General features: G+C 55.9%; 1 protein-coding gene across 1 annotated transcript in view; it reads left to right on the forward strand.

Moving 5' to 3' along the window:
• Nucleotides 1–4,350: 4,350 nt before the first annotated feature.
• The window catches only part of Iqca1 (IQ motif containing with AAA domain 1), a 101,557-nt gene continuing 81,605 nt past the window's right edge, over nucleotides 4,351–24,302 (forward strand). Inside the window, 6 exon segments of the mRNA XM_048344139.1 lie at nucleotides 4,351–4,370; nucleotides 10,141–10,465; nucleotides 12,312–12,428; nucleotides 14,372–14,557; nucleotides 15,807–15,852; nucleotides 15,855–15,877. Of these exon segments, the coding sequence (XP_048200096.1) occupies nucleotides 4,360–4,370; nucleotides 10,141–10,465; nucleotides 12,312–12,428; nucleotides 14,372–14,557; nucleotides 15,807–15,852; nucleotides 15,855–15,877 (708 nt within the window). The 5' untranslated portion in view covers nucleotides 4,351–4,359.

The raw sequence follows: 24,302 nt of genomic DNA on the forward strand, positions 1-24,302 counted from the left end.
CTCCAGGGCTGGGTACCCAGAAGGAGAGCGAGTGGTGCTGATGGAGCCGGGGGAAGGGATGGAGGGGCCTTTGGGATGGATCCTGGACACGCGCCAGACAGGACAGAACAGAGCCCAGCCTCCCCAGAAGACCAGAAATGGCTCTGCTTCCTTGGGTGGCCGCTCTCCTGCCTGGGCCGAGCCCCTCACCCTCTCCGGGGTCTTCCCTGGGCGGCCTTGGTGCAGGTGTCCGCGGGGCCGGAGTTTGGTCTTCTGGCAGAGCAGAATGTCCTCCTCCTGTGGGATGTTCATTCCTTCCCTAGCCGGGAAGGTGGGCAGGGGCCGTTGGGGGAGGAGGACCAAGGGCAGCTGGCCCTGGAGTGGGAGGACACGGGCCCCTGGTGAGGCCCCCGGGGCTGGGTAGAGCTGTGTGCGCCACCTGGCGGCAGGAAGAGTCCCTGCGGCCTGAGTGGTCCCTGGCCCTGTGCTCTCTGAGCACCGTTTCCGGCCTCAGGGACTGGAAGGCGGAACCTGACTTGGGCAGCAGAAACAGTTCTCACAGAGAACCTGTGGCTCTGAGTGACTCGGGCCTCACTGAAACACTCAGGTCAGGCCTCACGCCTGAGCCCTTCCTTTGACACCAGACCGTGGCATGACGTCTAGGGTTTGGGGAGAGGGAGCAGCAGTCCCCAAGGGCCGCCATCTTGGGATGCCGAACAGAGCCAGGTTTCCTGCGGGGCCAGACTGGCCCGGGAGGAAAGGATGCCGCTGCGGAGGGCAGGGCGGCCCGGGAGCTTGGAGTAGATGCAGGAGTGGCTGGACCGCTAGCAGGGCTCTTCTGTGACTTCCCAGGCAGATGTCCTTCTGGGAACAGCCTGGGTTCCCCCAGCCTCCGGGGCTCCTTTCCCACTCCACCAAAGCAGCCGATCTTCTCAGGGCAGGCATCGACCCATGTTTGGCGCAGTGACTTCACACAGATGGAGAGGCCTGGAAGAGCCCGTCCCCAGGGCCTGGCGGTCCAGTCACGAGGCTTATAGCTGACTCAGACGCGGAGGATGAAGTTACCTCCCCTACAGCAGCCACCCCGCCAGGTAGCCCTGCATCCTCCTGAAGGACAAGCGGCTGGGGAACACTCTGTGTGGCTATTTTTGTCTCACAGAAACCCACAAGAATAACAGTGTTAAACAAGCCGGCCAAGTGTGGCAGCACACATCTGAATCCCAGCTGGGTGGGAGGCAGACGCAGGGAGATCTTAGTTTGAAGCAAACACACTCACCTTAGGTCGGATGCTAAAGGTCTAAGGATGGCCCTGGGCAAAACCAAAGGACCCTATGTGTAAAATGAACTAAAGTCAGAAAGACTCATAAGCCTTTAGGTTATTCCAAAGCACCACGTTAGCAGGCACGGGGTAAGGCCTGAGGCACAGCTCATGAAGTAGGATGCCCACCTACAAGGCCGTATGTTCAAACCCCAGCACTACCTTCATAGATGAGCAACAAAAAGACGACAGTTAGGGATGGGGCCTTGAAGCCAGAGCACTGTGTGGCTTGCACCGACCCCACAGTCACCCTGAGCGCGGTCTTGGACACGCGGTTGCTTATCTTCTCTAGGCTCATGCCCACATTGCGTAAAGTGGGGACGGAAATGGCCCCCCACCTCCTGAAGCTAAGGAGACCGAGTGGATGAACATAGGCCTGGCTGCACACGGGTCCTGGACGGACCGAACAGCTCACGGCCGGGTCTTGCACAGCTGACGGGAAGCAGCCGGAGCCAGGGCACGCCGGTCCTGGCGGAGCTCAGACCTCCTGCCAGTGGCTCCTCGTTAAGGGGCGCCGCACTGCTCTGTCTAACACCACGTGTGTCCTTTGCGTGTCTGGACTTTACGGCCAAGCAGCCTGTTGCAGAGATGGGAACGTCTTATCGTCTACACTGCTGCCCCCTGGCTCAGCCGTGCCTGGGGTCTCCCAGCCGCCTCCCTGCCTGGGAATTCACTGTCAGGCCAGGCCGGCACGGCAGCCCCATTTCCCAGCAGGCCCTTCTCTCTGGAGTTCATCCTACAGCCAATGACGACCACGAAGGGAAGCATTTTCGCCATCTTTGGTAAGACAGACCCAGGAGATGGAGGGAGCATCTCGGGCTGATCCTTACCACGGAGACATCATCTCTGAGGCCTCCAGCTCTACCCCTGGCATCTACGGAGGCTCTAAGTCCTCTGACTGGCTAAGCCAGTCGACTTTCTATGTTCCATTTGCATCTGTTCACGGGCTACATTAGGCATGAGTGTCAGCTTCCTTAGGGATTTCATATTTGGAAATATTATCTTAAGAAAGAAATGTTCTTGAGTAACAAGTCCATTCAATAACTTGCAACTAAACACTGCTTCCTTTCTACCAGACACCGGAAGCTACTGCGGGCTGCCGGCCCCTCCTCCCCAACACCTTGCTCTGACACCCAATCACCATTCAAGATAGCTCCTTCTGTTGACTGGTCCCCATCCGTTTTTCTGAAACGGATCTTTTGTGTGCTGGTACTGGAGCTTGAACTCAGGGCCTTTCAATTCCACTTGAGTTTTTTGCTCCCCCTACCACCTGGAAGTGGAGGTGTCATGCCTCCACTCTTTTTTGCTGGTTAATTGGAGGTAAGAGTCTCACGGACTTGTCTGCCAGGGATGGCGTCGCACTGCTTTCCTCAGATCTGACTCCTGAGTAGCTAGAATGACAGGTGTGAGGCACCGGTGCATGGCTATGATAAAAAAAAAAAAATGTTTTTGATCTGCAAACTTAGTTCTTTGTGTCTCAGAAAAGGTGCCTTACACTTCTGGGGGAGGTCCTTGATACTGAAGTTCGCTCTTACAGGAACATCAACCAAACCTTCTTAAACTGCTGAGATGTCCCCCTCTTTTCCCTCTACATTCACAACCACTGATTTGCACGTTCCCTCTGCCCGCAAGTCTGCCGAATTGTGTCCTAGCGGACCTCTTGCTAGGGTCGGTACCCAGCTACTTGTGGGTTTCCTTTGTTCTCCAGAGCTGTGTTATCTCGTGTTACTGTTTTGTTGTCTCTCCCAGCCCAATTGCATTGCAGACTGTATGATATGGAGCCCATGTGAGAATTGCGTTCTCTATTTGGTTGTTTGTGGTTCTTGTTCTAGATGTGTCTCTTTATGTCTTGGCCCTGCTGCAGTCCTTTCTGTTTGCTTACTTAGCTTCTGGCTTGGTCTTTGCAGTGTAGTTCTGGGTTTGGATGGAGGGTGTGCGGCCATCACCGGCTGCTCTAGGCAAATCTTCCATATGTTCAAATGCAACGCGGCCTGTCTCTCCTGGACACCCTTCCCACTGCCCGGGGGGAGATGTGGGGAGCCGCAGGGCCTTCTGCTTTCCTCCCACCTGAGGCCGGAGCCGGGGCTGAGGAGCCCCCGCCCCGCGACCTCCCCCAGGGCCCGCGACCCCTGGACTCACCCAGGCCTTGTCCCCCGCGCCCCGTGGCCCCGTCCAGACCCCGCACCCCGCCCCAGGCCCCGCGCCCCGTAGCCTCCCCCAGGCCTTGTCCCCCGCGCCCCCCCGGCCTCCCCCAGGCCCCGCACCCCGTGGCCTCCCTCAGGCCTTGTCCCCCGCACCCCGTGGTCCCCTCCAGGCCCCGCGCCCCGCCCCAGGCCCCAGGCCCCGTGGCCTCCCCCAGGCCTTGTCCCCCGCGCCCCCCCCCCCGGCCTCCCCCAGGCCCCGCGCCCCCTCCAGGCCCCGCGGCCTCCCCCAGGCCCCAGGCCCCGCGCCCCGCCCCAGGCCCCGCGCCCCGCCCCAGGCCCCGCGCCCCGCCTCAGGCAGAGAGGCGGCCGCCCGCTCCGCACACGGACAGACCGCGCCCGCGGCCCGGGGCCCAGCGAGGCTCCCAGCCCCGAGCGCAGGGTCCCGAGCAGGGCGGGCGGGCGCCGGGCGCGGAGAGCGCGGGGTGGAGCCTGCTCGGCAGCCCCGCCCCCAGCATGCCGCGCGGTTGCCGCGGAAACGGGGGGGGCGGGGCCGGCTGCGCAGGCGCGTGGCGCGCAGGAAGCGGGCGCGCGCACGCGCGCGGCACTGCGCAGGCGCCGCGTCGGGTTGCTAGGGCCGCTGCGTCCGGTTGCTAGGGCCGCTTCCCGCCCTTCCCCGTGGCCGCCGTGAGGTCCCGGAGCCCCGGGGCCGCTCGCTGTGCCTGCGCCCCGCCCGGAGCCCGCGCCGCGCCGCCCGCTCACCCCGGTCGCCTGGTCCTGCCCGAGTGAGAGGCTGCCCCCAGTGTCGGTCGCCCCCTCCAGAGGAACCCCCAAGCCGGAGGGCGCCCCCCCACCCCCCCCCCCGGCGCCCGGACCCCCGCCGCCCGCCACCCGTGGGAGGGGAGAGGAAAAGCCGCCAGCATGTCGCACGCGTAAGTGACGCGCGGGAGGTGGGACCTCGGAGCCCACGGTGGCTGGCGCCCTCCTCCCCCCCGGCCTCCCCCCGGCCTCCCCCCCATCCCTCCCCAGTGAGGATGCAAGGCGGCAGAGGAAGCTCTTCTTCCTCCATCCCAGCCCTGGAGCATCGTTAACTCGGGTTCCCCCTGAGGACCCCAGCCCCGTGGTGCTGAAGAGACCCCCCCCCTTGGCAGGACCCCGACCCCCGCCCCCCCCCCCCCCGCAGTCACGGCATTTTTACTGTTCCCTGCATTGACCCTCAAAGCAGGAAGGTGGAGCGCAGGTCACTGCAGGCGCTGCAGGCAGCAGGGCACGGATCTGAGTCCTTCCTCACGGGGCCTGCCCCGAGAGAGAGGCCCGCCGTGTAGTGCTCAGGCACCGGGTACTGCGATTGCCCTTGCGTGGACAAGGAGGCGAGGGGCAGCGGCTCACGCCCTTACCATGTGCTTGAGAACACCAGGTGGAGGGGATCAGGTGCTCAGAGTGGAGCCTGCTGTGTAGGGAAACCCCGCAGCTGCCCCGTAGGGCTCCAGGCCTTGGCTTCATTCGAGCAGCGGTGAACTGAACAGAGCGGGCATAGGAGCTGCAGCATGGAGGGCGGGCACGGAAGGGCCGGAGCTCGCCCTGACTCGCCACGGCGTGAGTGACGCACAGCAGAGCAGACACCAGCCAGGGAATCGAACCCAAACCAAGGGAGCATCGTGACTTGGCGGCCGAGTGGCGAAGAGCTGCTTCTAGAACGAGGGTGGGTCAGACTCTCCCCGGTACTGCCGGATGGCCCTGGAGGAGAACCCGGATCTGACCGCTGAGTTGACACACCTGCCCTGCCCAGCGGGACCTAGACAGAGCTGAGCCCGTGGGGTGGCCGAGGCGAGGAGGGCGAGCGCCGGCAGCGCGTACCCGAGTTGCCCTGCCGAGGCGAGGACCTGTGCCGGTGGCGGAGCCCACGGAGGCCAGGGGGTTCTAGCTCAGGGAAAGCAGCGTGTGGAACGGCCCCGGCAGTAGGAAAATCAAGACTCGGGGGTAGGAGTGTGCTGCCTTTGAGAGAGCGTGCGCCTGGGGTAGAGGAGGGAGGGGGGTCTGTGTTTCACCTCAGGACCAGGGGCGCAGGCCGAAGCAAGGCTCCTCTTCATGGAGAGAGTCCCTGGGCTCCGGGGAGGCCGTGGAAGGTGGTAGACCACAGTGCAGGAGGAGGGCTGCTGGGGAGGGCGGCCTGCGGGTGGCCCTGGCCCCATCCACAGCCCGCACTGGAGGCCAGCGGAGGGAGCCCCAGCCGGGGAGAGCAAGACGGAGGAGGGGGATTTGGAGAGAGCATCCCTGTTCTGTGGCATTGGGATTTCCACAGGGAACACGGAGCCCTTCCCTCTCCATTGCCCCAGGGGCAAGAGAAGCACAAAGCTGCGGAACCCCGTGGAACCCCCTGGTCTTTCCCCCCACAACACAGCACCACCACCCGACCTCGGAACCCATTCCCATTTCCAGGGCACACGGCCAAGTCCGGAACAAATCTTACAGTCCTAAACCAGACTCACAGAAGAAATATGGCCCTGACCGGGCACCTGCTCGTCACCTGCGGAGGCACGGAGGGTGTTCAAGCCCCGCGTGGCATGTCCACGCAGAGGAGGTGCTCTGAGGAGACAAAGAAACCTCCTGCCGGGTCTCACTGCAACGTGGACAAGCCCGTGCCTAAAGACACCCCCTGCCCCCGTCCTCCCCACTTCCACACGGCCCCTCAGCACACACGCAGCAGGAAACTGACGTTTGGGCGCTGTGACCGTTGATCCCTTGTGGTCAGGGCAGGGCCAGTCCCACCCGCCACCACGCGTGACAGGGCTGGGGTCCGGTGGCACTCGAGCCGTGTTCAGTGCCTTCTTACTAACTGGCCTTTCAGTGTAAGGCGTGTTTGCCGGGACAGAGCCCCGTGGCAAACCGAGGCTCAGCAGCCTGGGAAGTGTCTGCAACGGGCAAACGGAGGCAGAAGTGAGATTAGGGATGGCCGGGGCCTGGGAGGGACTGCCGGGTGGGTGTGGCCTTGCTGGGGTGCTGAAGATGCTCTCAGCTCCGTGCTTATGTATGACGGTAGCGTGGCGCTCTGAATACCCCAGGCGGCCGGGCTGCACACTTGCCTGTGGCCGTGTGCGACTCCGATCTCGCGGACCCGGCGGGGAGTCCCAAGTCCCTGGCCCCGTCCGCCCGGTGGCGCTGACACAGGACGGGCTCAGGCAAGGCACGCACCGAGCGGCCCGCTGGGCGGAGCCCCTGGGGAGAGCCCCACGACAGGAAGCCAGGAGCGGTGGCCAGGCCCCCCGCAGCCCAGCAGGTGAAGGCCTGGTGGCTGAGGACACTGCACATGCCCGGCCGATTGATCCAAACGGAATCCTGCTAATGGTTTTCCAGGCTGGTCTCAAACCACTTGCTTTCCAATCTCAGCATCCCAGGTGGCTAGAGTTATAGGCATAATACACGCCGCCCAGCTTTACCCTGTGTGTGTCTGTGTGTCTGTGTGTGATGCGCGTGCGCCATTGTTGGGGTTTGAAGTCAGGGCCTGGGCACTGTCCCTAAGCTTCTTTGCTCAAGGCTAGAGATTTACCACTTGAACCACAGTTCCAGGTGCGGCTTTTTGCTGGTTAGTTCCAGCTGAAGAGTCTCACAGACCTTGCTGCCCAGGCTGGCTCCAAACCCCAACCCTCAGATCTCTGCCTCTTGAGTCGCTGGTTATAGGTTCGAGCCCACGGCGCTGGATTTGCCCCTATTTTTGAGGACCCGTTTCCAGTGTGTCTGGTGAGAACGCATTTGTCTGTGGCTTTAGCGTGTGGCGGATGTCACCGTTGCCCCTTGGCGTGCCTGGGGCATTTCCACTCAGACGTGGGCTGTCAGGGTCAGCACCTTAAGGTGAGCTTTGGTGTTGTGTCTGGGGGAGGCTTTCCTGCGTGCTGGGGCCCCCCCTCGCTGGGAGGGAGCAGTGCTTTTGACCTGTCCCCGGCTGTGAGTGGGATGTCACAACTCCATGCTAAGCAGAATCAGCCTGTGCTTTTCTTCTTTCCCGTCACCCTGGTCACCCTGCGGGGTTAGGCCCCAGCCCAGCTCGGCCTGCAGAACAGATGCAGCCCTGTGTCTGTGCCCCCTGCTCGTGGGTGTGTAGCCTCAGGAGACACGGACCCTGCCCCTGCCTAGGCAGCGGAACTCGGGGCGCCCCCCGGTGCCCCTCCCTTCCTTGCTTGCTACAGGCTGATGGCGGGCGCGGCCTGTTCATTTCTGCTTGCTTCCTCCCGCCTGCCACTCTTCACCTGTCTTTATGAGGCATGCTGTGCAGAGTGCCAGAATGTTCCAGGTGTCTTGAACCAGCATAAGCTGCTGCTGCTGCTGCTGTGTGTGTGTGTGCGCACGCGCGTACACGCGTGTGCATCCGCAAGCCAGTGTTGGGGCTTGGACCCAGGACCTCAAGCTCTCTCTCAGCTCTTTTCTCAAGTCCGGTGCTCTCCCGCTTGAGCCGCATTTCCACTTGGGGCTTTTTGCTGATTAATTGGAGATGAGAGCCTCACGGACTCGTCTGTCTGGGCTGCCTCCAAATCGACCCGAATGGAGGTTCTCAGGCCTCAGCCTCCTGTGTATCTGGAATATTGGTGTGAGTCCCCAGCACCTGGCAGAAGCTTTTTCTGTGGCGCTTGCCGGCGTGCAAGCGGTCACAAGTGAATTAACTGAGGTGCGATAGACACTGGGAAGAAGACTTTGCCGTTTGGATCCCTCGGCCATTGTCACGTTGTCGGTGATGTCACATCTGAGCTTGTGGCTTTTGTCCCTCCTCTGCTTTCTTCCTGATGAACAGGAAGGGGTAGGATGTGGTGGTGGTGAGAGTGTAAGCCTGCGGGTGGACCACTGAGGCACAGATCCGGCACCGATGCCTTACAGCTTTGGACAGCACTCCCCTGAGCCTCAGTCTCCCCATCTATAAGCCAGGGCCGTCACTGGATCTGCCTTATAAGGGTATGGCGAGGATGGGCGCACTGTTGTATGTAAAGCACTCAGGAGAGTGGCTTAAGGCATTTCAGTGTAAGCCATGCTCACCACCGTCATCATCATCTGTGTTTGTCTCCACTTCCCCTGAACTGCCTCTCGCTCTCCAAGCTATGAGCTACGAGCTCATCAGGACTAAGAGCACCCCGGAGCCAAAGAACCTGGGCGGGCTGGAAGAGGGGGGCCCTGTGTTCCCAGCGGGGCTGAAGATGCAAGAGTGCCGTAGATCCCCACGGAGGGAGGCGCTAGGCCACTGGGCCCTTACACAGCCTGGTCAGCAGGTGGCCAGAGCGCTTCCTGCTTAGGAGAAGAGGACGGACGTGTGCGGGAAGTCGGGGGCCCCGGGAGCCCTCGGCCGCTCGGCCCGCAGGCTTCTCAGTCAGAGCACGGGGAACAGACCTTCCCGAGAGTGGAAACGCAGCGGGCAGAGCCTGGCTCCCAACCCCACGGGAAGCCCCCGCCCAGACACACCGGACTGGGCAGCTCTGCCTTCAGCCCTGGATCTTAACTATAAAAGAGCCAAAGCCCATCCAGCACCGGGGAAAGGGGGAAGTGCCCGCTCCCAACGTGCCGATCAAGGTCCTTGCAGGACAGGGGGCGGCAAAGCATGGGGGGCGGGGCGTCCAGGGCAGCACGGATGGGCCCTTACCCACCTCCCTCCCTCCCTCCCGCCAACCCCCCTCCAGGCTGCCCGGGAGGGGTAGGAGAGGACCTCACCTCACAGGCTCTCCCCACCCTCCCCCTCCCCGTCCTGGGCTCTGCACACTCAACCCACTGGGATGAGGCAGGGAGCCCAGCAAGGCAGGATGAGGGGCAGACCGACACCGCCCCCCCCCCCCGCCCGCCAGGCCTCCGTCCGGCCTGAGGAGAAGAGCTGGCACCCCCCGCTGTCGCTCGCGCACACCCTTGCCGTGCCGGGGAGTCGGCAGCCCCCGGTGAACACGTGATCCCCGGTCCTCTGCGGGAGGACGCTGGGCTCAGCGCTAGGTTTCTGTCCATTCGATTTCAACGGTGCTGCCACAATCACCCTTGGTGCACTCGCATGGGTGTCTCTAGGATGTGGCGGCACATTCGTGGAGTATTCCCACGTGAGACTTTACCCGATGACGTCAGAGTACTATCAAAAACGGTGGCTCCAGGTCACACTCACCACCGTACCTATTAACAAGTTAGTCACGTACGCCGCACACCAATTACTTTCTTGTATATGGGATTATAATAATACTGGCATCATAGGTATGGTGAGGGATAGTTGTATCATTTAGGAAGATGCTTTTTAAGCTATTTTATTATTACTGGTTTTGGTACTGGTGCTGGGGCTTGAACTCAGGGCCTGGGAACTGTCTTTTAGCTTTTTCACTCAAGGCTAGCACTCTATCACTTGAACCATATCTCTGCTCCCCGATTTCTTATGGTTCATTGGATGGAAGAGTCTTACAGACTTTCCTGCCTGCGCTGGCTTCAAGCCAAGATCCGTAGACGTCAGCCTCTTGAGCAGTTAAGATTGTAGGCAGCACCTGGCCGTGGATTTGTTAATAATACCAGGGGTCATTTCGAAGCCACACAGACATGAAACAGGGTGCTGATGGTCTAAGGAACCTGGCCGGTTCTTGCAGTGTTTTAGCTTACCCTGGACTGTGCGTTCAGTTTTGCGATGCCACTGTTCCACGTGTGTGCCTGTCATGGTAAATTTTATTTGCTAAGTTGTCTGAACTCTGTGTCTTCCCTCAGAATGTACAATAAAATGTGGTACCAGACCCAAGAAGCCCTCAATTCTTTGCTTGATAAAGAGTCTCAGAAGATGACGGAGCCACCGAAAAACAAAGTCTTCATCTTCCAAATGCTGGCCACCTTCTACATAAAGTACGTGCAGATCTTCAGAAACCTGGAGAACGTCTATGACCAGATAGTCCACCCGCAGAAACGAATACTCATCCGGAAGATTCTGGATGGCGTGATGGGTCGCATTCTGGAGCTGAAGAATGAGATGGTAGAATTGGAATTAACTGAGTTTCATTATTTTGATGATATTTTGCAGGACCTCAAGTTGGCACCGGTGAGTACTTGGATGGTCCCTGTCCCGTCCTTCCTTTTTGTCATAAACAAGGCAGATAGCCCAGCATCCCGCCTCGACAGACTTCACAGACCCCTCCACTGACAACTTGGAAACACTGCTGTTAGGTTTCCCTTCCCTTGAATTTCCTTTCCTTTTCCATCCCAGTCCCCGGGCCTCGCGTGCGGTTTGGCCTGGCCGGCCTGGGTGGCGTCTGCCGGCGGGGTCGGATCGCTGCAGACTGACCTGTCATGCGTACCCTGCTGCACAGAGCCTTCCGGCTCGTGGGTCACGCCCCCCTCCTCGAGGGTCTGCTCCCCCCTCCCCGCCCCCCCCTTCTAGCCGGCAGCCTCTGTGCCCGGCAGGCGCCTCTTCTCCTTTGCCTTGGGTCAGTGTTGGCTTGGTGGATTGATGGCTGCGGACTTTAAATACCAAATAGAAGCCCTGCTGTCTGGCGGCTGGTGGCGCCAGCACCTTCCTGCGGGCCACTGCCCTGGGCTGCCAGACAGCTGGCGGAGATCCCTTCGGAGGCTCGGCGTGACGGAGCCACGCCGGGGGCCGCGGACACCTCACCCTTTAGGGACCATTGGGATCCCGCGGGACACCTCGCCCAGAGGGGCCGGATGAAGCCAAGGCAGACGCGGGTTGTCTTACATAAGTTGGAAATTGGGGTGGAGGTGGGGTAGGGGCGAGGGGACACGTATTTAGAGCGTGTCTACTGAACGCAAGGTCCTGAGTTCAAACCCCAGTACTGACTGAGAAAGAGAGATTTGGAATCCCAAAGTACCACCTCCCAGAAGCCCTGGGGACCCTGTCCCTCCAGGTCTAAAATGGCACTGTTTGACGCTTCGGGGCCTTCTGGGGAGACTGCCCATCCTGAGGTGGGCAAAGGGAAGCCGACCCGAAGGCCGCCACCTTTGCGTCCTCCGTGGACCGGGCCCCCAGGAAGCATCCGGCCCGTCTGGTAGTGTCTGGAATAATATGTCTTCACAGCGAGGACCTACCGCACCCTGAAAAGCATCTCTTTGCTCCTGATTTTTTTAACTTAGACTGATAAATATTTATGTTCTTTCTGCGCGTTTGAAGTTGTTTGTAACACGTGGGTGGGGAAAGGTTGTTTGCATTTATTGTGTAGCAATAAAGTTACCTAATAAAGCCAATTAATTAATTTTGTGGATAATTTTTATGATGAGATAATCTGGGTAAAAAAATGAAGCCAGATAATTAAGATCGTGAACATTTATATCCACATGAGTTGGTGGTGCTCGTGATAAATTATTTAATTCAAAGATACTTTGCTATCCTTGCTTGTATCATTATTTTATTGAGGTAACACTGTATTCCCTCAAAAAAATTCATCAAGCAATCGTGAGTTAATGTAGGACGTATTGATCTGAATTCCTGAAGTTTTACTATAATGATCAAGGGTATAATAGTAATTTTTTTTTCTTTTTTTTGGCCAGTCCTGGGCCTTGGACTCAGGGCCTGAGCACTGTCCCTGGCTTCTTCCCGCTCAAGGCTAGCACTCTGCCACTTGAGCCACAGCGCCACTTCTGGCCGTTTTCTGTATATGTGGTGCTGGGGAATCAAACCTAGGGCCTCGTGTATCCGAGGCAGGCACTCTTGCCACTAGGCTATATCCCCAGCCCCAGTAATTTTCTTTTGGGTGATCTGGGTCATACCGGTGGTAATGGGCTCTCTGCCTTCATGGGCCTGGGCAACCCTGAAATAAGAATAGGAGATAAAACAAGTCCTTGTGATATGTCTGTCATGACGATATGTTTTCAATGGTCTGGAATCCTGGAATCATGACGGAGATGTTCTTTTGCTTGTTCTTTCTCTTCTCTAGCAACAGTTGGATATTCCTATACCCAAGTATTTTTTGAAGGAGCGGCTGGAAGTGATAAGAGCGAGAGAGAAGATCCTGGCTCAGATATTAGCTGACAGCGGATTGGATATTCCAGATGTGGTGGGTGCAGTTCTGACAACTCCCTCTCGTCGTCTGTGTGACCCAGATGGGGCTCACCTTGAGGAGGGACCCAGCCCTCCCACCTTGCTAGGTGCGGTCCGGGTTGTGTTTCTAGTGAGACCTAAGCACTACTTGGCCAGAGCTTTGAAGCAGCGATCCAAACATAATGCTTTGTTGATTCAGTCGGGAACTCTAAAGCTGACTTGATTATCAACTGGGTTGAATTTTTTTTACTCCAAATTCACCCTAGCTTAATTCTAGTTAAATGTCATTCATCGGAAATGATTGAGGGTCGACCTAACTTACTGGGAACTCGAAAAAATCAGCATGTTTTCTTGCTGGCCGTTTGTAACTCCCATTTGTGTGACTCTTGGACGTGTGGGGTGAACTACCTGTGAAGAAGGAGAAAGGAAATCATGCACACACACGCATGCGTGCTCACGTGCGCACATGCACACCTACATACATGCCTGGCAGGAGCAGGCCTGGCCCTGTTCTCCAGCTCCACCCTCCTCGTCCCCAGCCCCGGTGCAGATCCGCCCCCCCCCCCCGGTCCCCCAGCCCTTGACTCCTGTTCCCTCTTCCTGGGTTCCTGTAGCTATCTCCCAGGAAGTCTCCCTGGAGGGAGGAGCGGGGCCCTCGTTTCTTCTGGTCCTTTCCATACCTGCCACAGCCCTGTCGGTCTGGCAGGTCTGCGTATGCGTTTCCGTGACTCGATGGTTTCACTGACGGTACCCTTGGTCCTCCACCCCGGACCCTCGGGTGTGAAGGACACTGCGGTGCCCGGGCTGAGGGTGCGGGCGCAGGCCGGGTGCCCGGCCGTGGCCGGCAGAGGAGCCCCAGCTACAGACGGGCCCATCGGGACCCCTGGGCCATGCTGGAAGGAAGATTGCAAGTACACGCCAGCATGGCAGGGACCAGGGCAGCCTTTCTGCCCGCCTGCGGGCCTCGGCCCAGGTGAATGAAGCACAGCTGTATCTGCCAGCCCAGCACTGCCTGTGTCTTCTACACAAAGGCTCCAGGCTGGAGAGAAGGCGGGTTTTTCCCTCTTAACGTACTTTCCCTCCAAATGGAGTTCAGCTTGATACAGCATCCTTCTAGAAACCTCTTCTGACCCACTTGACTCAAGGTGACCTCTCTCCCTCTGCCCCGCCCCCCCTCCAGGCTCCTGGCAGCCATGTTCTGACGCCCTATCGGGGCAGAGGCAGTGGGTGGTTCAGGGAGAGGAAGGCCAGACTCCTCCCAACGCCCTGCTGCACGCGGGAGTGTGTGTACATTGGGCCTCACGCTTGCTTTCCAGACTCACACGTGGTCACGGCAGCACTTTCCTCGGAAGCTGCTGTTGTGAGTTTGGTGGGTATACCATGCCTGAAGAGCGCTTGGCTCCCCCGGGTTCCCAGCAAATGGGGTCCCTCAGGACCCTTACCCAGTCACGTAGAGATGGTCGTTCTTCTCGCTCGCCTTCAGACCGCAGCGGCCCCTCATCCCCGAGCCCACACACAGCTCGCGTGGGCCCCTCAGTGCCCTCAGAGCCCTGGCTTCCGCATCCCCGCCCCGCGTGCCCCAATGGCACAATCCCCCGCCCCCACCCCCAACCATTGTCGGTGCAAACCCTCTTAGGAAGCGTGAGTGGCAGTGTCACACTGTACTGAAGCTCTTCGATTGAGATCTCCGCTATAAATGCCCAGCTGAAGTAGACGGGTGCTCGTTCCTTTTTCACTGGAAGGGCAGAGGTTAAATCCGAGATGACGGCACGAGCGTGGCAGAGAATGAAAGTGTGTGCAAACCGCTGGGGACAAGCCCCCCACTGGGAGGCGTGGCACGCTCCACGCCACCCGGGGCGTCTCAGCAGCGTGTCACAGCGGCTGAGCGATGTTTCTGGAACCCACGTGTGTAGTTCCCGTGTGTAAACATTGATCTGTCCCTGTTTCCCTTTGCAGAAATTCCTGAAGGGTTTGCCCTTGGAAGAGGCGATTAAATTCGTCCAGGTGGCCGAGCGCGCGCGGCAGGGCCGGCTGAGAGCCCTGTTCATGAAGCAAATCTACCTCCAAGAATACAGAGCGAGACAAGCCAAGCTGCTGGGCGAGAAAGCAGACACCAGCCTGGCGGCCCTCCGGATTCAGAAGGTGGGCGTGGGCACTGCTGGGGTAGAGGAGGGGGGATTTCCCCCCTTGCCCCCCCCCACAGCTGGGGTGAGAAGGGATGCACCTCACACAGCGCGGTGGGGGGGGGGGATGCCTTCCTGCTTCAGGGCTGGAGAAACCATTAACTGAACTTGGCCATATTTTAATTTTTTTACTCTAGATAGATAGGGAGGGTTTTTGTGTTGTTGTTTTTGTTTACTCAAATAGTATGAAAGAATGTTGCTAATTGTTAGAAAAAATGCAAAAATTCAGTGAGGATATAAATCCTTAAGGAATGTTTTTTTAAAAAATATTTCCAGGTGCTGGTGGCTCATGCCTATAATCCTAGCTACTGGGGGCTAGGATCTGAGGATTGTGGTTCGAAGCCAGCCTGGGCAAGAAAGTCCACGATACTTTTATCTCCAACGAACTTCCAAAAAGCTGGAAGTGGCAATGTGGCTTGAGCAAAACAGCTCAGGGACAGTGCCCAGGCCCTGAGTTCAAGCCTCAGAACCAGCACAAAAAGATTAAAAAATAAACAGTTTCATGCACAGACATAAACGTATAGAGGGAGGGATGAGAAGAGTAATCTGTTTTAGAAGTTCACGAATGACCAGAGAGCACTGACGCTCTTTCTGGAGGCGACCCTTGCAGGGCCTCCTCTCTTCTCGCCGGGTGAACTCCACCGACACGCGCATTCCCTTCTGGGCTGGGGGTGGGGCTGCTAACAGGCTACTGTTAGGATCAGGTTTGACAGACAGATGGTCAGTATCCAGACATAAAGCAGGCAAGGGGGCCGCCCGAGTCAGCTCCTCGTTTTGCTTGATTGGGGGTGGGGAAGCCGTGAAAGGGAGAGACGGGATCTCCTTTTACGTTTCTAGTCTAGAGTTCCTGTGCCGTAGTTCCCTACATCACTATGCGAATTTGTCTTGTAAAACGATGGAGTGCCACCCTTAGATCTAGCCTTGCACTTCTTCTGCCCTCTGCAAGTTTCTCTTACAGAATCCTCCGTGGGGTAACTTCACAAACGAGGGCGGTTGGTTAGTTCTAGGATTCGTCCTTCCTTTAACTAAAGTGGTCCGTGATCATAACAGAGAAGCTATTCCAGGAACCCACCTGCACACACCCTGGACTCCGTGGTTGTAGCCTTTGGGTGGTTCCGTGAGAGCAGGGGGAACACACGGTGGCATGTGCGACCGCAAGGCTGTATGTGAACGCACAAACAAGCAAACACACTGGCCTTCGCTTCCAGGTTTGGAGAGGTTTCCATCAGTGGAAGAAAACCGAGAGAGAGCGAGAAGAGAGATGATATTCCTGGGTATGGTAAGTTTACTTCACCCCGAAGCTGGTCTGTTAAATGAATGCCTGTGCGAGACATGTGTCTTGTCTGGAGGGTTTTTAGGGGAGGAACTGACGGCCTCGCAGGCGGCTTGGGAGAAAGGAGAGGCCTGTGTCCTGCATAAGCCTGCCCGGGGGTGGGGAGAGGCCGGTGTGGCGCCTCTTTGCACAGCTCTGTGCCACGTCACACGTGACACCCCTATTGGCTGTCAGGAGAACAGATTTGCTCCCGTGCAGCTGGCTTTGGAGGGGTTATCTCCGTGGTGATTACTAATCAGAGCTGAGAAAATAGACTTCTTCCCTGTGGCCAGGAACATGGCCATGTGGAACAGAACTCACTTGTTAGGTCAGCTTCTGTAGGCCAGGAATCCGGCCCACATACCTGGACCTTCTTCCTGAGGCCTCACGTGACTGCAGTCAGGGTGTCGGTGGGACCAGTGGGGGAAGGAGCTGCCTCCAAGGCAGAGTGGCTGCTGACAGAATTCCAGTCCGGTGGCTGTCAGAAGCACCGCAGGGCCTCTGCCAGCCCCAGCTCCCTCCGTCCAAGCCAGTGGGGAGAGCTGTGTATTGACACAGGTTGACAAGAAGCACTGCCTCGCATGATCACAGAGCCTCTGCACAGCTCTGTGCCATCCCATTTGTCGGTCCTTTCTCATGTTTCCTCAAAAGTTGGGAGTCCTCTTCCGAAAGTTACTGTCTACGTTGTCTCTTCAAGTGTTTCTCTAACGTTTTCCTCTTAGGAGTTTCATAGTTTCCTGTCTTGTGTGAGATCTTTAATCTACTTTTTCCCTCAAGGCTGGTGCTCTACCACTTGATCCACAACCCAATTCCCTTTGAACCAGTTTGATTAACTTTTTGTGCAGGGTGAGATACACTTTCTCCTTCAGTTTTCTGCATGTGGATATCCAGTTTCCCCAGCACCATTTGTTGAAGAGGATGTCTCTTGTTCAAGATGTGTTTTGGACTCTTTTGTCAACAATCAGATGGCTGTATTGATATGGTTTTCTTTCTGGGTCTTCTACTCTGTTCTCCTGGTTTTCAGCATGGCAGTACCATGCTGGTCTTGTTACTATGGCTCTGTAGTATTATTTGAAGTCTGGCATGGTGATCCCTCCAGCATTGCTCTTTTTGCTCAGGATTACTTTGGCTGTTTAGGATCTATTATGCTTTCATGTGAATAGTGGGATCTCTTTTTCTGTTTCTGCTAAGAATGACCTTGGGACTTGGATAAGGACTAAGAGAGTATCTTTCCTTTTCACACGACAACCCTTTCAGTGTTTGGAGGTGGTTCTTGAGTTCCTAAGAGTCAGGTTGTCACAGTGCTAGTTATAGGAGGTCATGGCCCTTACTGGTGGAGCCCTGTCTGTGACGGACTCAATTTTCATTAAAGCGCAAGAAGAGAAGAAATCTGGGGGGCTTGTCTCAACAGTGACTCAAGATGGGATGCTCTGAGCTACATTGCTTTGAGATTTCCCAGATAAAAGATATTTAAACAGTATCGTTGGTACATATAAGGACTATCTTTGAAAATACTGACGCATCCTGACTTAGGAAACAGTAACTCCTCTGTAGGTCACCTTTATAATCACAAATTTTAAGAAATGGGTACTATGCTCTCATGAGCTCATCAGAGTAAAGAAGACCAGGTGCTTGGTTCTTGGCTATGATCCCAGTGACTCAGGAGGCGGAGATTGGGGACATCATGATTGGAGGCCAGCCCAAGCAAAACCTCAACAGAACAGGTGGGCATGCGCAGTGATTCCACCTGTATAGAAGGGATAGATATGAGGATTGTGGACTCGGGCCAGCCCAAGGAAAGAATTCAAGACCTTACCCAAAAAATAAAGGCAAACGTGGGCTAGAGGTGCACTTCAAGTGGTAGAGTAGCTGCCTAGCCAGTGTGAGGCCCTGAGTTCAAACCTCAGGACTACAGAACACGAAAAGAAAAGGAAATACAAATACGCCATCCATCACGAGACGCAGACAAGCCGAGGGAAGCCGGGAGGTGGCATCGTAAAGAGCGGTGGCGATAGATGGGAACATCTGGAGATTGGCTACGGAAGTCCAAACACCACAGCTCGTGAGGCAGCAAGGAGCCGGAAGGGGCCGAGTGCCGCAGCAAGTGCAGGCGGACTTCCAAGGCCCCGGCTCAGTCGGGTTCTGGTGAGACACAGCAGTCACAGGGGAGTGGGAACGTTCGAGAGAGCTACTAGGACGATGTCGGCAAAGGACAGGGCAGAGGGAAGGGGCGGCAGCCCAGAGACGTCACACAGGGAAACGGGCACGGAGGAGCAGCCTGGGCGGGTGTCTGAAGTTCACGTCTCTATTTCAAGTCTGCACGGTTTAAAAGAAGAACCAACCGCGGCACAGGGAGCGCCGGTGGCCCAGCGCCCGCCGAAATAAGTCCAGTTTATGTCATCACAAGTGTTAAACCACAAAAACGTGCCTCTCAAACCGGTGGTCAGAATCCACTTCCATTTCCATCCCAGTGGATCGTCAGGAATGAAGACTTCGGTGCGTGCGAGTTGTCTACAGTATTTAATAATGGAAAGTTAGAAGTAACCACTTCTGTGCTCAAGAAGGTCTGTGGTGAAATCATGAATGGTGGCCTTAGGTGTAAGACAGTGACGTGCCAGTAACGGAAAGGTGTTTATGATCAATCTCGATGAAAGTTCAGGATGTGGTATTGATATAACTCTAAATAGAGGCATACATTTACACATTTACAGAAAGAAAGCAGAAATGCAAAGCTTGAAGAGAGCTTGTGTTTTCATGGGTGAACTTCAGGAGATTGTATTGTTGTTTTCTATAATGGTCAGATTTTACTTGGTTGATTTGAAAAACTGTGTTTTAAATTAAAAGCAAATGTCATTTAGTTATTATCAATAGTCTCCTACAATCAGTACTTTCTGTGTATACGAATAGGCAGATGAATAATGATGCCACACTGTTTGTTTGGCATTTTTAAGGGAGGCTTGGGCTGGTCACGGTGGCTCACACCTGTAATCCTAGCTACTTAAGAGGCTGAGATTTCAAGATGAAGGTCCAAAGCCAGGCTGAATAGAAAAGTGCAAGAGGCTCTTATTCCCATTAAATAGAGGTGTTGCTCAAGTGGTAAAGCACCAGCCTTAAGAAAAAGAGCCATACAAGAATGCAGGGCCCTTAGTTTAAGCCCCAGTACTGTCAAGTTGCGAGTGGGGAGGGGGGGGGGGTGTTGGGGACACCTAGATAAAGGATATATTTCCATGATAAAAATAGTTACACCAGGGCTGGGAATATGGCCTAGTGGCAAGAGTGCTCGCCTTGTATACATGAAGCCCTGGGTTCGGTTCCCCAGCACCACATATACAGAAAACAGCCAGAAGGGGCGCTGTGGCTCAAGTGGCAGAGTGCTGGCTTTGAGCACAAAGAAGCCAGGGACAGTGCTCAGGCCCTGAGTCCAAGGCCCAGGACTGTCCCCTCTCCCCCCAAAATAGTTACACCCACTTTCTCACTTTAAACATTAGCAGGTTCAATCAAGAATACTCTAAGCTTAAAACAGAATTTTACATGAGGCGTTTTGACTCAGCAACTTCTCTTCATGTAAATTTCCGTTTCATCCTGGGCAGCTGCTGTGTGCCACAGGCTGAGACTGGCCGTGCCATGCGTGGTCCTCTATGCCCTGAGGAAGTCTCAGTAGCACCCCTGCGCCGTGCAAAGCTCTACTCGCCTGCTTGCACCCTCGGCTCCGTAAGCTGACTTGGGAGTTTGCGTGTCCCCCGCTGCAGTGACAGCTGTTTGTAGTCATTCCTCAGCGATGCAGTTTGGATGGTGAAATAGAACAATGTGTCTGTTCCACCTCCCCAGTGTGCTTTTCCCCTGAGAACGTCGACTACGTGTTCTCTCGAAGCTTCGCGTGGTTGAGGAAGATATGGGTTCCGTTTTTCTTAGAGAGTCAGATCTGCTACTCAGTGGCTGATGACCACCCCCGAAGCCATGACCCCAATGCCGAGAAATGCCGTCGGCTGAAATGTTTCGTACCACGCCGTTGATTATTTCCCTTCTATTCTAAATTTTCGTTTTCCCCTCTGGGCACTGGGGGCGTATGCCTGTCGTCCCAGCTGCCATCTTAAACCCTCCCACATCGTCAAAGCAGAATAAAAGCGCTGTAGAAAGCGCAAGCAGTGATTTCACCTGGCAGTCAGTGGAGTCACGGGTGTTCAAGGCAGCGCAGTGGGAACAGCCGCGTGGCCATCGTGGTTCCCTGAGCGCCGTCACGAAGAGCGCACCCTCAGAGAGGACGCCGGCACTGCCGCTGCCGGGGAGTCCCCAAGCCGGGGAGCCCTGTGCACCTCCAGATTCTACCGGGGACCGGACTGCACCCCTGGCTACTTTAAACTCCAGCCCAGGCTGGGGTGTCTGTCCTGTGAGCACGACCTCTTCCTGGCCGCCCCCCCCCCCCCGGGGAGAGCACACTGCTGGGGTCACCCCGGGAGCAGACCTCTTCCTGGGCCCCCCCCGGGGAGAGCTCTGTGCTCACACTGCTGGGGTGCAGCCGCCCTGGCGCCCCCAGGATCCTCTTCAGGGGATGTTGGCAAGGTCAAGGGGGCAGAAGACCTAAATGACGAGCTTTCTCTTAGGAGGAGAGGAATGAGAGGAGAGGAGAGGCCGCTTCCACTCTGACACCCTCTCCCCCCGTGTGCCTCAGTTTCCTCCTCCGCGAAGCCACGCCGCTACCCGTGGAGCAGGATCTCAGGACTTTTGGAGCATGAGGTAGAAGATACCTACGAGTAACAGCGGCTGAAGCCACCTTGGAAAATGACACTATAAAGTCAGACTCACTGAACGACTTATTTAATAGAAAGCTCTCAAGAAGTATGGCATGGGGGAGTGTGATCGAATTAGATTGCACACACACACACGGACATGTCAAAATCACATTTTTTTTTGTGGTTGTTGGTCATGGGACTTGAACTCGGGCTTGGGCGCTGTCCCTGCGCTTTTGTGCTCAAAGCTAGAGCTCTGCCATTGAGCCACAGCTGCACTTCTAGCTTTTCTTGTGTCACTAATTGAAGATAAAAGTCTCCTGGACTTTTCTGCCGTGGCTGGCCTCACGCTTTGATCCTCAGATCACAGCCTGCTTAAACTCAGGACATCAAGTTCCCCTTTGGCCCTCTTGCTCAAGGCTGGCACTCTACTACTGACCCACAGCTCCACTTCTGGCTGCTTTGTGCTGGTTCATTGGAAGTCGGTGTCTCTCCGATCTGTGTACTGAGGCTGGCTTCGAACCAGGATCCCCAGGTCTCAGCCTCCTGCATAGCTGGGGTTACAGTGATGAGACACCAGCATCCAGCTTGTAAGCAAATTCTCAAATACTGTTTGTTTGTTTTTTTTAATTTACTTCTGTGGGCTACAAACTTGTCTTACCCCTTAGCACTCTGATATCTGCAGACACCGTGGACGAGGACATACGGACCGGCACTGACTTGCTCTGGCCCAGCCGGTGAGAGGGGCCAGGCGGCTCGCCCTCCGCGCCGGCCTCGTGCTCCACGGCGACTCTGTGGCCGGGGAACTGAGTGTGTCTGTAGAAACACGAGTCCACACACACAGACAGGTGACGTGGAACGATCGGGCAGGCGGCGTGTTCTGACGCTCTGAGGGGCGCCCGGCCTTCCGTAGTGGGCGGCCCACCCCGGGCGGAGCCTCCTGCCAGCGAGGAGGCCGAGCTCCCCCCTCCCCTCCCACTCCAGCCTTGCCTCGGGGGGTGGGGGGGGCAAACATTCCCCCCCTCCCCAAGCCAAATGCTCCTCCTGCAAGCCGGCAGCCTTTGTTTGCAAGTCTATTTGGGACTGATAAATTGAACAAACTTTTATTTGGCCAAATGTCCATTTTCTCTTACTAATTTGAACAAGGAGTTTTAAAGAGAGAGCCCATCAAACATTAGATAAGCATTTTAACTTAATGGACCGTGAGTCCTATTTCTCCACGAACCCAGGAAGCATCCTACTGAGTCCTGGTGGGGTTTTTTTTTTCTTTTCAGCAACATCAATTATTAATATGTATATTTTTGCTGACAGAGGACCCTGCTATAAATGTAGGTTTCGTTATCCCGTTCTGGGTCATTTACCCTGGAAAGCTTGTAAATATAATGGTTTATTCACATGGGAAGCCTTCATTAAGATGCATTATTCTCCAGCTGATGCGTTTCGATATGTGGTATATTATCATGTTCTTCAGCTCCCTTTGTTTGTAATTTATTTTTAAATGAGTTGCGGTTTACGTGGTGAGTTAACAAATTTGAATTCCATATGACCAACGCTGTTAACGAGGAAGAGATGTCTTAGCCCAGAGGAAAGGCTGCTCATTAGCAGGGGTCCGACATGTACTACACGCTTTAAATTCAGAAACAACCGGAGCGGGCCGCCACGCCGAGTGACCTAAATGTGTTTTTGTCTGAGGAAGTCTACATCAACATGCACGCCCGGACGCCCGCCATTAACGCCGCGTGGCGGTGGGGTGGGAGACGGAGAACCGCCCCTCGCCGCCGCCCATCTCCTTCCCCTCCACGTCTACCTGCCGGGGGGGGGGGGGGGGGGGGGAGGCATCGGGAATGACATCGGGACACAGACGCGCCGGGCAGGCGCTAGCGCCACGCTCCTGCCCGGTGAGCCCCTCCGCCTGCGTGGCCTGCCGGGCGCGGAGCGGAGCCTCCGCTCGGCGAGTCTGCTTTGGGAACGGAGGCAGGAGAGGCCCGGCTCACGGGAACACACAGATGGGGGTCTCCTTTCCACATCTGTGTGGAAACACGGACTGCCGCGTAGCCGTGGTGAGGTTAGAGGAGGAGAGACTCCTATCCCATGCCTTCAGCACGTCACCCGGGAATGAAAAAGTAGAAGCTGTTAGGTAAGGGCACCGGCCTTCTCAGTGGTTCAGGAAGGGAAGTGCTGGCCCTGCCCTCAACGCTTCTAGACTCTACGGATCTGAACAGGGTGGGGATTTAACTCATCTCTTTTGTTTTGTTTTTGTGCCAGTACGGAGGCTTGAACTCACAACCTAAGTGTTGTCCCTTAGCTTATTGATTAAGGAAGGCTGTTGTTCTACCACCTGCACCACAGCTCCACTTGCGGCTTTTTGGTGATAATCTGAGATTTAGGTTGAAGACAGGAATCTCATGGACTCTTCTGCCTGGGCTGGCTTTGAACCGTGATCCTCACTCAGATCTCAGCCTCCGGTTGAGAATTACAGGATGACAGGCGTGAGCCACCAGTGCCTAGCTAGATTATTTGAGTTTATCACGGTTCTTTACAGTGATTTTACAATTCTCACTCTGTATTCACTTTTGACATCTTTTAGGATTTTTTTCTGCTTTGCGTCAGAGCTGTATGTTTTCATGCTAACCTTAGGAAATAGGCTAATTTTCTTGAGTTTTCTGATGTGTGTATTTGTGACATATTACATATGTGATTTCCTTTCTTTCCTTCACCTAACTCTTTGGGCCGAAGTGGGCTGTATTCACTACCATCTCCCTAGTGACAGCTCTGTTCCCTGAGGTTCAGAGAGAGAGAGTGAAAGCATTCGTACATACATGTGTATTACATTTAATATTTCATCTCTGGAATTTATTTCCATATATGACATAAATCCAGTTGACTTACAGATGTAGTTTAGCCGATGTCTTTTGTAGAAAAGATGGTCCACACCCGGGCCTGGCAGGCAGACAGGCGCTCAGAGGGTGACTGGAAGGGATTTTCACCACACCCGGGCCTGGTCTTGGGCCCAGCACTGTGCTGAGGTTGTTTAAACATGGCTCTCTGGGACACATTTTCAAGTCAGTTTGCTCCAATGTTGACATGCATGTGTCATAAACACAACTGACACGAATAAAACCTGTCATTTCTCTGCCGCAAGTTCTGTCTAGCCATTGATTCTCACAGGCCAGGACCTGTCCCGATTCTAACTGAGCCTGTATGTCTGCTGTCAACCTGGAATTGGGGTCTACACATACACTTCTGCTTTGGGTGTTGCTGATGTTCGCACTTGTGTTTGAGTAAGATGAGATGGAATTCAAGGGTGCGCATCAGAACATCACCCGTTCTTGTTCTCCAAATGAGCAAGTTCTTTGCTAGACTGGGATCAGTCTTTTTCACGATCGGTGCCAAGGACGGTTTTGCGATGTTTTGTTCGAGCCTCCGGGTGACGGGTACGCAGTGTGCTTTTGTGCTTGTCGGTGTTGTTCACATTCCTCCTGTCATACTTGGAGGCCTTCAAATGAGGACACCAGGCTCTTAGTGGCAGCCCTGGCCAGCTTCCATGCTGTAAACTTCCCCAGTGTGGCTACTTGCTCGTCACAAAGCCAAATCCAGGTGGGGAGTTGCAGGAGCTCCGCGCTGTAGCATCACAGATGCAGCACACGTACGTAACAGCGAGAGCA

Source organism: Perognathus longimembris, chromosome 4 (assembly GCF_023159225.1).
Source record: "Perognathus longimembris pacificus isolate PPM17 chromosome 4, ASM2315922v1, whole genome shotgun sequence".
Lineage (NCBI taxonomy): Eukaryota > Metazoa > Chordata > Mammalia > Rodentia > Heteromyidae > Perognathus > Perognathus longimembris.